This window comes from Erythrolamprus reginae, chromosome Z (assembly GCF_031021105.1).
Source record: "Erythrolamprus reginae isolate rEryReg1 chromosome Z, rEryReg1.hap1, whole genome shotgun sequence".
In the NCBI taxonomy this organism is placed as follows: domain Eukaryota; kingdom Metazoa; phylum Chordata; class Lepidosauria; order Squamata; family Dipsadidae; genus Erythrolamprus; species Erythrolamprus reginae.
This window is the reverse complement of record NC_091963.1, coordinates 33,014,806-33,030,296: the sequence shown is the minus strand read 5'-3', so window position 1 is coordinate 33,030,296 and position 15,491 is coordinate 33,014,806. Positions and strand designations below refer to the sequence as shown.

The window sequence follows — 15,491 nt, the reverse complement described above, 5'->3', positions numbered from 1 at the left end:
CTTATGGGATCTGAGGCAATTGTCTCCAAAAAGTCAGAATTACCTAGAGATGGCATTCAATGGGCACATAATTGCTCTACAAGCAATTACCCAGACAATAAACTGTTTGGAGGTTTTCTTTCTAAAGGAAACCTTCAAACAATTTATTCTCCCAGACAATTGCTTTTATTCCACAACGTAGTCAATGGCACAATAATGTCCTAACAATGACATCAGAAATCTGAAATCCTTACTAAGTATGGAAAATGTCCATCACCCATAGTTTGAAATGGGAGCTTCTGACATCAGATAATAGGAGTGTCTTTGCACATAAAAAGCAAAGCAGAAAAGCTTGTTCAAACACAATTATAAACAAGATAATGGTTTGATGTTGTGTGTGAACTAAGTTACTTTGGTTATTGGAAATGTGAACAGCAGGAATACCCAACCTGCTGATTCTAATTGATTCTGCAGTCTGAGAACCAAGTAAGACAGGCACTTCCCTCCCATCAAATTCCCTGCTTTGGAAATGTAATCTCTTCCCCTTTCCCCATCTTCTGAGTCCCATAATCTTCAGGTGGAAATTTATAATATACCGCAGTTCATAAATGAGGAATATCTTTGAACTGGAATAACTACAAGGAAATGACCAAACAAAGATGGGGAGGAATGACGTTAAAGTGTAACATGTGAAACATGATAAATTGTTAACATACTGTATACAGTGTTCCCTCGATTTTTACAGGGGATGCATTCCGAGACTACCTGCGAAAGTCGAATTTCCGCGAAGTAGAGATGCTCCCTTTCTTTCTTTCCTTCCTCCCACTCCCTCCTTCATTCCTGGTTTTACTTATTCCCAGAACCCACAGGGGCAACGGGGTGGCAAGCAGGGGGCTTTGCTGCGCTCGCTGCGGTGGTGGCGGGTGGTAGTAAGGCTCGGCTTCAATTGGAGCGTACCAACGCTCTGAGAATTAAAGGGGTGGGATCAGAAGGCTGGGGCGGAAACAGAGCTTTTATTTAAAAAAGCAGTACGGCTGAGGTGGAGGGGGAAAAGGAGAGTTAAAACGCACAGTATTGTACATCGGGCAGCCCCAGAAAAACCTTGGTGTGCAAAAAAACCACGGAGTATTTTTTAATTAATATTTTTTTAAAAACCGTGGTATAGGCTATTCGTGAAGTTCGAACCCGCGAAAATCGAGGGAACACTGTATTGCGTATTATCTCTTTTCTAGTGATATGCCTCAAAGATTCTACCTCACATTTTAATAATTCTTTTGCTCCATATAGTATATTTTGGTTATTAATGTTCAGCCAAAATTGACAGTAGGAACAGATGTGTTATGTTTCTTTTTAAATTTTCTTTAAAAACTTCTGTGATCCCAGCAAATTGCTTCATATCCTTCATACAAGTTATTTAAATACGCATATTATAGATAGGTTTAACTGGAACATCTCAACCAGATTGTATCAGCAGCTTCCTTCCTGGCTTGGCTGGCTCAGTCTAATGGCTGCCAAGTTTCTTGGCCAGCAGACCTGCCAGTTATGATTAAAGAGCTGGTCCTTTATTTTAAAAAAATGCTTATTGACCTATCAACTATATTAAATATTTTAAAGTTCAGTTTGTTTCTCCTTGTTTCTAAAAGATATATTTGTCCATGCCTCGGTCCATGCCATCACTAAAAATTATAGTTTTGGATCCCATTTTAGAGGTGATGGAAGAGAGATGGAAATAATATTTTGATGAAATTTACCTTTCAAATTTCTCAGACAAGGTTGTTTCCCTGAAAACAAACCTCTTCTATCATTTCACCATAGATGGTGATTCTCATGTATGTAAAAAAGGGGTGAGGCTTCTATTGCAGGGTTGAGATCTTCATATTGAATGTTTTTTTTACCTCTGTCCAGTAAATGAATTAGAAATTCAACATTTTTTTTCTCTTTTTGCTAACAAGAACAAACAGGTCCGAACAGTATAAATGTGATTCTGAAAACATAAAGCAAGGCTGAATAAAAAGTCTTAATAAAAAGTCTTATGATTTGAAAATAATGTAAATGAGTATTCTAACAATATTCATAAGCTTTCCTTCATAATTTCTCAGGTAGACTTTATTTCCCCCCCCTCATATGATAAATATTATATCTAATTGTTTATAGTAATGTATTCTCTTTTTCATCTCAACCTTCTGAGTGGGAGGCGAGTGTTTTCACCTCTAGTGATCTAGTGGTGAAGATGTTAGCCTCCCACAATCCTGGGCAAATGTTTATTGGGTGCAAAGATAAAATATCTGCAGTTAACTCTGTGTAGGCGTCAGGAAGGGCAACTGGCTCAGCTCCATCAAGCTGCCCCAGTTTCACCCCAAATCAAGGAATTAAAGGATCGTAAAAAGGAAAAAAAAAAGATTCTCTTTCTCCAATTTCAACTTCAATTCAAAATGAGTAAACAGAAAAATGCTAGATTCTAGTACATAAATTTGAACATTTCAGTAGATGGAATAGGCAACTCATACAGTCAAGAAAGGAAAAACCCATCTTGACTCTGTAATGAAGAAAATGCAGTGCTGAATCCAACAAGTAAATATCAGATAAAACTGCTTATTCTCCTGCTATTAGTTTTAGATTATAAAAACAACCTGGTTAATCACCTTCTTAACAAACAATTAAAATATACATGGAAAGAAATCCTATGAATTATATTATTAAGACAGTACATTTCTATAAATAGAGCTTTTCTTTTTTCTTTGAGGATACAGCTTTATATTATGTTAGGAAGTCTTAATTTAGTGCAATATACATTAAATGCTATCTACTGTATAAAACAGCTTATGATGGTTAGAAATATACCTCCACCATAACTTTTGTAACATTAGCAAATAAATTTATCAATAAATGCATCACTTGCAACTATACCAGCATAACAAAATCATAATAGCAAGCACACTGGGGAAACCATTTTTGGAGGGAGTGGGATACAGGTAGAATTTAACTGTCCTTCCCATCCAATGAGAGATCTCCTTCTCATGAAATATAAATTTAGCTCTCTTCCCACCCTCCACCCAAGGCCAATAGCCATATGTGTGTTGTAGATCAGAACAGCAATCCTGACTATGGAGATAAAAATGTCATCCTTCCTCCATATCTCCTATTAAATAAATAAAACTTGACATAACCGCAAATGTCACTGTCAGTGTCATCTGTACTTTGGCCCAGCATTGTGATTTCCAAACTATGGTTAGCAATGTATTCATGTTTGCTGAAAGACACATTTGGGTATTGGAATGTACAATAGGAACATTCCAGGACCTAAAGGAAAGGTATAGTTTCTATACTGATCTTTTGAAACCTCTGCTCTGGGTCAAAGGCCAGACATATTGATGATTCTTCAAGTGCCTGGTGCAACTCACTCACTTGATTGGTCACATTCTAGATACATGTCTGGCTTAAACCGTGGTCCAGAACACCTTATTTCATCTTACCTGGTTTCATTCTCTTTTGGTATTACTGCTGTTCCATAGCCAAAAACTTTGTCAGGAATGACAGGGGCCATCTCAGGCATGCCAGATAAACCTGGCACATTTCGAGCTTTCCCTTCCACAAATACAGGAGTCCCTGGATCTTTCTTGAGAGATTGTCGACTGGGGGATGACCTATCAAGGTGAATAGTGTGCGGTGACACTTGGTGTGTATGAATGTCTATCATTCGAATATCAGCCACTCGGTGAGGAGAGGCAGGAGGTGTTTTGGAACTCAAAGTTGGCAAAAGGCTCTCAGGATACTTCCTTGATTTCTGTCGATAGAGTGATTGCTCCAGAAGTTCTGCCTGCACAGGAGGGGTGCAGTAAGTGCCTGAAGACCTCATTGTGCTGCGGTGGTAAGCAATGATGTGATCGGGTACATCAAGGGAATGTCCTGTATGTGAACTTGCAATGCTCATCCTGCCCTCGTGGAACAAATAAGGATCAGCATACAACCCCTCATTTCGGAAAAGAGTGAGGGTCTGGTTGCCCATGTCTTCATCTGGTTTCACATCCCTTCTTTCCAAGATGGCACTTGGGCTCGGTGAGATGGACCGCGGGCCAGGGATGTTAGAAAGCCTATCTCGGGGAATGGTTGCATTGCCAGGGCCACTGACTGGCCTAACACTATATGGGATCCGGGATGGAGAAGGGGGCATTGAATGTGGCACTGCCATAGGAGGAGGGGAGGTTGGAGTGGCATGAGGAGGGTGTGAAATAGATCCTGGCCGAGAAGTATTTGGGAAGATCTCTCTCTGCATCTGCAAGATAAAGAAACTAACTTAGAAAGGCTTTTGTTCTTGTTTGGTCAATAGACAGTTATGACACAACAAAATAATTATCATCATCATTTTCTAAACTTTCATTGTCTGCATAATAGTAAGAAACATTTAAATATGTTAAAGGGTTAAATAAGGTCCAGGAGGAAAGTGTTTTTAATAGGAAAGTGAACACAAGAACAAGGGGACACAATCTGAAGTTAGTTGGGGTAAAGATCAAAAGCAACGTGAGAAAATATTATTTTACTGAAAGAGTAGTAGATTCTTGGAACAAACTTCCAGCAGACGTGGTTGGTAAATCCACAGTAACTGAATTTAAAAATGCCTGGGATAAACATATATCCATCCTAAGATAAAATACAGAAAATAGTATAAGGGCAGACTAGATGGATCATGAGATCTTTTTCTGTTGTCAGTCTTCTATGTTTCTATGTTTCTATCACACAAGAAAGCTGATGCCAAATATCAACAGTACTGAAGACATGGTTTATTTTTACATCTATTAATACAGCTTATATTATATTTTACTTGGTTTTCAAATAGCGATTTGTTACCATTTGGAGATTTAAAAATACACATTTTAGTTAACTTCCCAAAGAATAAGCCACCTGTTACATTGTGTATACTTTAAGAGACAACAGAGACATGAAAGAAAGGTAGGGATTCTTTTGATTTTTAAATCAGATTTGAAAAGCAAAGCCATTGAGGAAATATCAGCTGACCAAACAAGAATCTCCTTCTAGAGCAGGTTTTCAGCAGAATAAGTCAATTCAATACCGGATGACTTCCATCTAGGCATGTATAGAAGATCTGGGTGCATAACAGGTCAGTTTATCCCACTAACCTCTTCCTCCTATCATGCACTGACCAGTAGAATTCTGAGTGGCAAAATCTCACACTTTTCTGAGAAGACTGTGCATTCTATTATTTCTGGATATCTGTATTTGTGGTTTACAAATATTATTGACATGTTTTATTTAATAAGAGTAGTACAGTATTATATTCATCTTAGTCGCACCGGGTCCCGTCGACTAAACAATGTCGTCTGGCGGGACCCAGGGGAAGAGCCTTCTCTGTGGCGGCTCCGACCCTCTGGAACCAGCTCCCCCCTGAGATTAGGATTGCCCCCACCCTCCTTGCCTTTCGCAAACTTCTTAAAACCCACCTCTGCCGTCAGGCATGGGGGAACTGAAACATCTCCCCCTTGCCCATGTTGTTTTGGTATTAGATTGATTGTATGCGTGTTTTGTTTATTTGTTTTAATACTCTGGGGTTGTTTTTTAGGAATTTTAGCTTAAAATTGTCATTGGATTGGTGGGTATTGGATTGTCATTATGTATTGTTTTTGTCTTGCTGTGAGCCGCCCCGAGTTTTCGGAGAGGGGCGGCATATAAATCCAATAAATCTAATCTAATCTAATCTAAATTAAGCACAATATTCTGGTGTTAAACTCCACAATATCCATCTTACTGGAGTGTGATGCATACTACATGGTGACCTTACTTAGCAAAACAACTTTCTTCAATTTTAACACAGAGAGAGGATGTTCCCCACTGGGTAGCAATCAAAAGATTTTTTGCACCGCTACTCAAACACAGAGTTACAACCTCTTCCTTCCCCAAGTGTAAGTTTGCTTTTATCCAGATGTCAATTCCCAGGCCAGAGTATACAATTACAGTTCCTATTAAACTCCTTTCTACAGCCGGAGTCTATAAAGGATTCTTCTGGCGAAAGGTCAAAGTGAAGTTTTGAAGTCTTACACACTGGTAGGTTAATACTGCAGCAACTACAAAAATAAAAAATAAGGTGTGGTAGCAGGATATGAAGTACTATGTCAAACAAACAGCAAGCAGTACAATCAAGCTTCTCAAGTCAATTGTGGTACCGTGTTTCCCCGAAAGTAAGACAGTGTCTTACTTTCTTTTTATCCCCAAAAGCCCCACTATGTCTTACTTTCGGGGTATGTCTTATATTGGAAAAAAATTGTCGAATTTTTTGTTTTAACCATAAAATTAACATTTAGACGCGGTGACGTATGGAGGGGGGGCGGCACGGAAGTGGGCAGGAGGTGGCGCTCATTTGGATAAGACGGAGGCGGCAGACGCGGTGACGTATGGAGGGGGGGTGGCGCGGAAGTGGGCAGGAGGCGGCGCTCATTAAGATCAGAGGAAGGTGGCAGACGCGGCGACGTTTGGAGAGGGGGACGGTGCGGACGTAGGCAGGAGGCAGCGCGCAGCTAGATGAGAGGGGGGCGGCAATACCCCCGTGTTTCCCCGACAGTAAGACATATGTCTTACTTTCGGGGTACGGCTTATATTAGCCGACCCCCCTGAAACCCCTGATACATCTTACAATCGGGGGTGTCTTACTATCGGGGAAACAGGGTATGTACATAAGCATTTCAAGCTTTTCCGTAAATTATACTATGCAGACCCCATCTATCTACTGCAAATACACCTCATAAAGGATCCGTGACTGATTCTAACTCTTTCAAAAGTGCTGATGTAAGGGTCATGCTATTATCTTCACTGGCTTTCAAATACTTTATTTCTCCTTAGGTTTATATTTCTAAGAACAATACATTTATTTCTAAGAACAATACATTTATTTAAAAAATTTAACAAAAACTAATACAATACCTCCAAATTAATTAATATTTCAGGGATAAGCCACCCATATAGAATTCTCTCTCCCCTGACTTACATTCAGTTGCTGATCAGTCTGCTAAATCTTCTTTGCCTTGAATAGAATTCTGCATTTTGCTATTTGAACTAAAATGTTGCTTTGATTCACATAAACCTCTAGCAAAGAGAGGACTTTTGCATCAGCCTTGCCAAAGTGTATTGTGTTTTATCTGCAACACATCTGCTAGGAATTTGAGATCAGGTTGGATGTCCTTACTTTTAACATAATGCACAGATAAACCCAATTATATTGTGAATTATCAACTACTGGTCAGGAAGGAAATTATTCCTTAAGAAGTTCATGTAGAAAATAGTAGTCTTCTGATGACCAATAGAGCCCAATTCTACCCAGATAAATATTCATCTTGGCATAATTGGTCAGAGCCTTTGCACACATAAGTATGCCCAAAGTTCAAATATTTTTCCATTTTTGTTTTGTGTTATGCATATATTCTATAATACACCTATAAAGTTATTAAATTGACATGACATCCCCTGAGTCTGCGGAGAGGGGCGGCATACAAATTTAATAAATAAATAAGTAAATAAATAAATAATAAGCCCAATCAGGCTTTTGAGTGTATGGCAATAAAGCCAAGAAAGGGTTAAAAAAATATGACAGGATCTTATTTTTGGTGAAACACTCTGTGTGTGTATGTGTGAATATGAATATGTATACGGTATATGTGAAATCTATATCTATATCTGTTTGTCTGTCGGTCGACCTACCTACCTACCTACCTATCTCCTCAGAGGTTTATTTTCAAAAGATACAGTATACCTGTATTTCACATCAATTTAGCAACTCTACAAAACTTATTATTTCAGAAGGAAATACAATAACACCAATTACTGAAAACTAAGCAAAATTACAATCTCTCCTCTCAATTGTCTTTAAAAGAACAATAATATATGTTATTATTTAGTAGCCTCCTGTTAATTATAGATCTACACATATGCAACCTTGTATTTTAGATCAATTTTCCTCAATCCCTTTTATTAGCTCCTTCTGTTACTGAAGTTTGTTGAAGAAATATTGAAAAAGCAGTATCCAAATCGTCAATGTATTTCTTCTCCCAAGCTTTTCTTCTAAGAAAGAAAGAAAGAAAGAAAGGAGGGAGGGAGGAAAGAAAGAAAGAAAGAAAGAAAGAAAGAAAGAAAGAAAGAAAGAAAGAAGAAATCCACTTACTTTAAACTAAGCAAGTCTCTCTGGTAGACCAGATAATCAATAAAACGTTTCCCACATGTTGCAATGCTTTGCTTTTCAATCTATAGATTGAATCTATAGATCTATAGAAAGACAAATGTCCCTACATTCATCTTCTTGAGAATGGTTGGTATCAAAAAAGACTTGTCATGTTGGTCTGAAAAGTGCCCTGCTCGCTTCATTCAGTCCTTCAAATGGCACTGCACCAGTAGCCCAAAGTACTTTTCGCCCACAATAAACATCTCAGTTTCTCCTCCTCTTGCAAATTAGTCACTAAATAACACCCTTTGGCATGTCATCCAGTCAGAAGCCCTGCAACATTCCAGACTGCACATTGGCTCCCTGAGTAAAGCACGCACATGAAAAACACAGAACATGGCAATTTGTAAAGAATAGTCTTCCAAAGAAAGAAAGAGAGAGGAAATAAACAACCACAAGACAGTTTCATCTCTGTTTGTTTCTCTCTCTCTCTTAACTGTGTGTAGAAATCCATAAGAAGTGTCCTTACAATAATTGTACAACAAAAATGTTTCCAAAGGTTTACATTTCAATAAACTCAAACAGCTAACAAAATTCAGTCTCTGTTTCAAAAAAGGAACCCAAATACGCCTTCTTCATCAGCAGCCCAGATGAAGGGGGCGGGGAAGAGGGGAGGAGAGAACCTGCCCTTTTAACTGCGCCAGGAGAAACCAGAGACCTATCTACTAATTAACTTGTTACCTTAACTGCTAACTGCTTTGGCTAGTTGAACTCTGGGAGTCACCATAAATCAATACAACTCCTATCTGCAAAATGTTACACATGCAGTTGGGTTGGGTTGCTGTAGAAGAGGTAGAAAATAATGAAAACATGAACTGTGTCACCCTCTTGATTATCTATAGCAGTGTTTTTCAACCAGTGTGCCGCGAGACATGGTCAGGCGTGCCGCGAAGCTCAGAGACAGAAAACAAGAGAGAGAGAAAGAAAGAGAGAGAAAGAGAAAGCAAGCAAGAGAGAAAGAAAGAAAGAGAGAGAGAGAAAGAAAGAAAGAAAGAGAGAGGGCAAGAGAACAAGAGAGGAAGAAAGCAAGAGAGAGAGCAAGAGAGAGAGAGAAAGAAAGAGAGAGAGAGAAAGAGAGGGAGGGAATGTGGGAGAGAGAAAGACATAGAGGGAGGTAGGGAGGGAGAGAGAAAGAGAGCAAAAAAGAGGAAAGAAGGAAGAGAGAAAGAAAGAGGGATGGAGAGAGAGAAAAAAGAGGAAGGGAGAGAAAGAGGGAGAGAGAAATAGAGCGAAAGGGAGGAAGAGAGATATTTTTTTTGTCCAATATTTTTTTAGCCACCCCCACCCCACCCCCACTCAATGTGCCTCATGGTTTTGTAAATGTAAAAAATGTGCCGTGGCTCAAAAAAGGTTGAAAATCACTGATCTATAGTACTAAGAAAGACAAAGATTTGCGTCCCACAACCCTTCAGATTAGCAGATTTCACCCTTCCTAGCCGGTGGGCCATGGGTTATGAGTTTGGGGCTATGGCAATTGTAATCCCATAGGAGAAAGTTACTGCAGCAGGAGACACACCCACCGGCAAGCAGATTTGGGGTGTCAATCGGTTGCACACTGTGGCTAGTTAGTGTAATTAAGTAATAAATTTTACAGGTAGTCTTCAACTTACAACAGTTCATTTAGTGACTGCTCAAATAATAATAATAATAATAATAATAATAATAATAATAATTATTATTATTATTATTATTTATTAGATTTGTATGCCGCCCCTCTCCGAAGACTCGGGGCAGCTCACAACAATAATAAAACAATGTTACAGTGGAACAAAACTAATATTAAAAGAGAAAAAGACATATAAAACCCTATCATTTAAAACCAAACAACACATACATACCAAACATAAAGTATAAAAGCCTGGGGAAAGTGTCTCAGTTCCCCCATGCCTGGCGGTATAGGTGGGTCTTGAGTAGCTTACGAAAGACAAGGAGGGTGGGGGCAGTTTTAATCTCCGGGGGGAGATGATTCCAGAGGGCCGGGGCCGCCACAGAGAAGGCTCTTTCCCTGGGGCCCGCCAAACGACATTGTTTAGTCGACGGGACCCGGACAAGGCCAACTCTGTGGGACCTTATCAGTCACTGGGATTCATGCGGTAGCAGGCGGTTCCGGAGGTACTCTGGTCCAGTGCCATGTAGGGCTTTAAAGGTCATGGCCAACACTTTGAATTGTGACCGGAAACTGATCGGCAACCAGTGCTGGCCACGGAGTGTTGTAGAAACGTGGGTGAATCTGGGAAGCCCCACGATGGCTCTCGTGGCCGCATTCTGCACGATCTGAAGTTTCCGAACACTTTTCAAAGGTAGCCCCATGTAGAGAGCGTTGCAGTAATCGAACCTCAAAGTTACAGCACTGAAAAAAGGGAGTTATGAACATTTTTAAAAACATGGCCATTGTGGCACCTGCACAGTATCTGATCAGAATTCAGATGCTTGGAAACTGACTCACATTTATGACAGTTGCAGTGTCCCATAGTCAAGTGTCCACTTTTTTCTGACCTGACAAGTAAAGTCAATGGGAAAGCCAGATTCACTTAACAGCCATGTCACTAACTTAACAACCACAGTGATTCACTTAACACAATCTGAAGTTAGTTGGGGGAAAGATCAAAAGCAACATGAGAAAATATTATTTTACTGAAAGAGTAGTAGATCCTTGGAACAAACTTCCAGCAGACGTGGTAGATAAATCCACAGTAACTGAATTTAAACATGCCTGGGATAAACATATATCCATCTTAAGATAAAATACAGGAAATAGTATAAGGGCAGACTAGATGGACCATGAGGTCTTTTTCTGCCGTCAGACTTCTATGTTTCTATGTTTCTAATTGTGGCAAGATTGTAAAAGAGGCAAAACTCACTTTAAGTCAACGGCTTAGTAACAGAAACATTGGGGTCAATTATGGTTGTAAATTGAGGATTACTTATACTCTCTCTGTGTATGTATATGAGTGTGTCTACATGCATGTATGCTGGCTGGGGAATTCTGGAAGTTGAAGTCCACCCAACTTAAAGGTAACAAGATAGGGAAACATTGAACTAGGAGTACAGTATAGCATTCCTTCCTATATTGCCTCCCTCCATAACAATAACAGTACAATAGGACCTGGCTGAGAAGTGCTTTCTTTCTTTCTTTCTTTCTTTCTTTCTTTCTTTCTTTCTTTCTTTCTTTCTTTCTTTCCTTCCTTTCTTTCTCCTTCTTTCTTTCTTTGTTTCTTTCTTTTTCTTTCTTTCTCTCTCTTTCTTGTTTGTTTGATTTTTTTAATGTCATCCTTCTCCTTAGACTCAGGGCGGCTTATAAAATGTTAGCAATAGCACTTTTTAACAGAGCCAACATATTGCCCCTACATTCTGGGTCCTCATTTTACCCACCTGAGAAGGATGGAAGGCTGAGTCAACCTTGAGCCAGTGATGAGATTTGAACCGCTGACCTGCAGATCTACAGTCAGCTTTAGTGGCCTGCAGTACTGCACTCTACCCACTGTGCCACCTCGGCTCTGAGTCCTATTCTGACATGTAATAATTATACCTTGAGGACTTCTGTATTTTTTTTAATCTCACTGATATCTTTTCTGGATTATCCCTTTAGCTTTCCTTTAATCACTACACGGTGTTAATCCAAACATGGCTGAAAAACATTAACTGGTTTAAAAGAAGGTTACCAGTAATCAGAAAAATAATTCCTCACGCACACAAAAAGATCTCTAGACTCGAACAGGCGCATGTAAGTCACAACAGGGAGACTAGTGTTTTTCTTCAGGTGATGTCACAGAACAACCCTAAAATTTTGCTCTAGGAAAAGAGAAAGCTTGGCTTCAATTTATAAAGCGACAAAAATTTATTTAGGGGAGAAGGGACATTAAGTGGCTCAACTAAGGTGGGAAAGAACTCATCAGGGCCTATGTTAGTTTTATTTGCAGCATCAAACTACAGTATTGTGTATTTATGCACGGAGCAAAGGTAAAACTTTAACTAGGCTGGCAAGGAAGCTATCCAATATTTGGAAGCAAATATAAAATCTTTCTATAAATTTTCAACAGACAGATTTACATCGTATATTCTTTGTGTGTGTGTGTGTGTGTGTAGGGGGGAGGGGCATCCATTTTTGTTCTTATACCAAAACCCTGTGAGAGAGAGAAGTCTTGTTCCAAATATCTCAGCCTGAATGTCATGGCCTAGTAAGAACTGATTTGGGGTCTCCCAGGTATCAAGTCCAACACTGAAATAAGTCCTCTAATTATTGGTAGCCACTCATGCTTGTAGAACTGATTAGGATTCATTTAGTCCCTTAACAAGTGCAGCGGATTCAGTCAATATGTCAAACTTCAACTTTTACAGGAAAAAGGAACACCAGGGAGATCAGTAACACTTTTTCTATTGCTGTAATGTAGAGGAAGAGCCCAATGACTTCTTGCTTTTCTTAAATAATGTAACTTCCACCCAAGTGTGCCAAGCTGAAGGACATTGTTCAGACTCATGGAGTCCCTACAATCGCAACTAGATATGTCATTAGGTATTCTGTAGAATCCTCCCAAAAATGCACAGATACAATTTCAGACACACACAAGTTTGAAAATTCAAAACAATGTTCTTTATACCGAAAATGCAAATAAACAGAGCACTCTTTTTGTATAGCAAACAGAACTTGTCTCCAAACAAATTGGTAATTTGTACAAGTCCCTTATCAGTTCTGTGATACTTAGCTTGCAGCTGTGAGGCAATTCACAGTCCTTCTTTCACAAAGTGAAACACACTTTGCTCTGGGTTAGTTTCAAAGCGGGGAAAAATCAGCACACAAAGATCAAAGTCAGCAAAGTAGTCATGAAACACAACGATCAGATAATCCTCCACAATGGCCAAACACACACGCTGCTCTTATAGCAGCCTCACTAATTACCACAGCCCCACCCAACCACAGGTGGCCTCATTTTCTTTGATAATAATCTCTCAGTTGTTGTTGCCTATGCATCGCTCTCTGCATGCGTGGCTGTATCATTAACTCTTGTTCTGAATCCAAGGAGGAGCGAGATAATTGATCTCCTTCTGAGCTGTCTGCCCCACTCTCCTCCTCCCTGTCACTCATGTCTTCTTGGTCAGAGGAGCCTTCATCAGCAGATTCCACCGGGGGCAAAACAGGCCTGCAGCATGTGGATGTCTCCCCCACATCCACAGTCCTTGGGGCAGGAGCTGGGCCAGAGCTAACCACAACATTAGTTATTGGTGTTCTTTCACAATTGTGTATGAATATCCTGTGTTTGTACATACACAGAAATATAAATATAATAAAAATTTTGACTGAGTGTCCTAGGTGTTACAGCCCTTATCATCCTTTTGGGACATGAATGGGTAACCTTTGAGCTAACGTGTACCAGATGGGTGTCTCCAAATCTGACCTCTGCGTAAATATGTCAGATTTGATTGGTTTGACTCAGTAAGAGATTTTTCTCTGACTTCTATGGTTGCTCCAAATGCCTTTTCCCCAACATCAACCATGCAGACAAGTTTGTGTTGTGCAGGGGTATGATTTGGACAACTACAGTTATAATAAATTATTCTGCTCCATCAGAACATTGGGCTTCTTTCTATCCCCTGGCAAGGCTATCCAGATTATTTCTCTGCTTGCTCGTTCAGTATTTTGCCAAAACCAAAGAAACACCATATGTACTTGTATGTAATGTGTGGCCTGTGACCGTTTCTATTTAGTCCTTTTGAGGAAGAATTATGCCTATTTAAAGGTCTGCAGCACAATTCTTAAAATACTTGAGTATGAGCTGTTCTCTTAATGTCCAAGAGAATGTCACGGTCACTATTCTTCATAAGAATGTAAAGCATTTATTTAGAAAATACATACGGCCAGTAATGGGCAGTCAAAACTTTTACTGCCACACTGTGGGTGCGGCTTGTTTTGTGGGTGTGGCTTGATTGTCATGTGACTGGGTAGGAGTAGCTTGCATGCCATGTGACCAGGTGGGAGTGGCTTGAATGACCATCATCGTTCAAGTGAACTATTAACTCCTCAACTTACAACCTCACTAGTGTCGCTTGCTGGGGTGACAATTTGCTTCATGTTTCTCGTGCTCCATTTCCTGGGTCACCGCCTCCCCCACCTCAGGCTGGGTAGCTAGGCAAAGTGGTGCTGATTAGCTGTTGAGAAAAGATGGGTGAGGAAAAGGAACCCCCGCCCCCTCCCCCCAAAACTCCTGCCGGTGCTGGTCTCCCTGCCACTTTCTGAGGAGGAGGAGGGCGGGGAGGGATTTAAAAATATTGGAAAGCTGAGGGAGAGTCACATGGTTATTATTGCCGCACAATGTCATTTCATCTCAGCTGCGGGTGGAGTGAGAGCTTCGCAAGGAGAAAAAGACCGCAGCCCAGACTGCTTTGGCGCAGTGTGGCTCTTCTTTTTTTCCCTGCTGCTGTGCACTCCTTGCTTTTTTCCTCTTTCCTCCTTCCTAGCCTCAGGAGGTGGCCATGTGAGGCTGGAAGGGAGCCAGGCAGGAGAGGGGAAGCTCGTCTGAGGCCAGGAAGGAGGAAAGAGGAAAAAAGCAAGGTGCGCACAGCAGCAGCAGGAGGGGAAAAAAAGAGAGCCGAGCCGAGCATGGCAATCAAAGAAGTGACTGCCAGCAGTCAGCTGGAGCTGTCCTGCCTGCTGCCCACCCCCCTGCATACGGCCCATATGTATTTATGCATGTATGTATGTATGTATGTATGTATGTATGTATTTATTTATTAGATTTGTATGCCACCCCTCTCCGTAGAATCGGGGTGGCTCACAACAGCAATAGAACAATTCATAACAAATCTAATAATTTAAAAAACATTTAACCCCCCCGCCCCATTATTAATCAAACATACATACAAACATACCATACATAAATCTCAATTCCCCCATGCCTGGCGGCAAAGGTGGGTTTTAAGGAGTTTACGGAAGGCAAGGAGGGTGCGGGCAGTTCTAATCTCTGGGGGGAGCTGGTTCCAGAGAGTCAGGGCCGCCACAGAGAAGGCTCTTCTCCTGAGACCCTCCAAACGACATTGTTTAGTCGACAGGACCCAGAGAAGGCCAACTCTGTGGGACCTAATCAGTCGTCTAATCGGTCACATATGTATGTGAACTCTGAATTGCTTACAAGAAACAATCATAATACAAAGACCTAGGCACAGAAAACTGTACATGCCATATCTATGTTGGGTTCATCTAGCATTCTTACCAGCCTGGGATAGAAATGTGTAATTAAGCATCAACATATAAGCTGATCTCACCTGGGGATTCATATAGAAATTAAATAGGGAAAAA

General features: G+C 40.4%; 1 protein-coding gene across 13 annotated transcripts in view; it reads right to left on the bottom strand.

Annotated features, from left to right (window-relative positions):
* The window catches only part of KIAA1217 (KIAA1217 ortholog), a 261,561-nt gene that overhangs the window by 53,394 nt on the left and 192,676 nt on the right, over positions 1–15,491 (bottom strand). For 12 of the 13 annotated variants that reach the window (XM_070727205.1, XM_070727209.1, XM_070727212.1 and 9 more), the window contains one exon: positions 3,453–4,252. In XM_070727205.1, the coding sequence (XP_070583306.1) occupies positions 3,453–4,252 (800 nt within the window). Of the gene's footprint in view, positions 1–3,452; positions 4,253–8,143; positions 8,401–15,491 lie in introns of those variants that run through there. The other variant, XM_070727215.1, reaches the window with a different exon arrangement.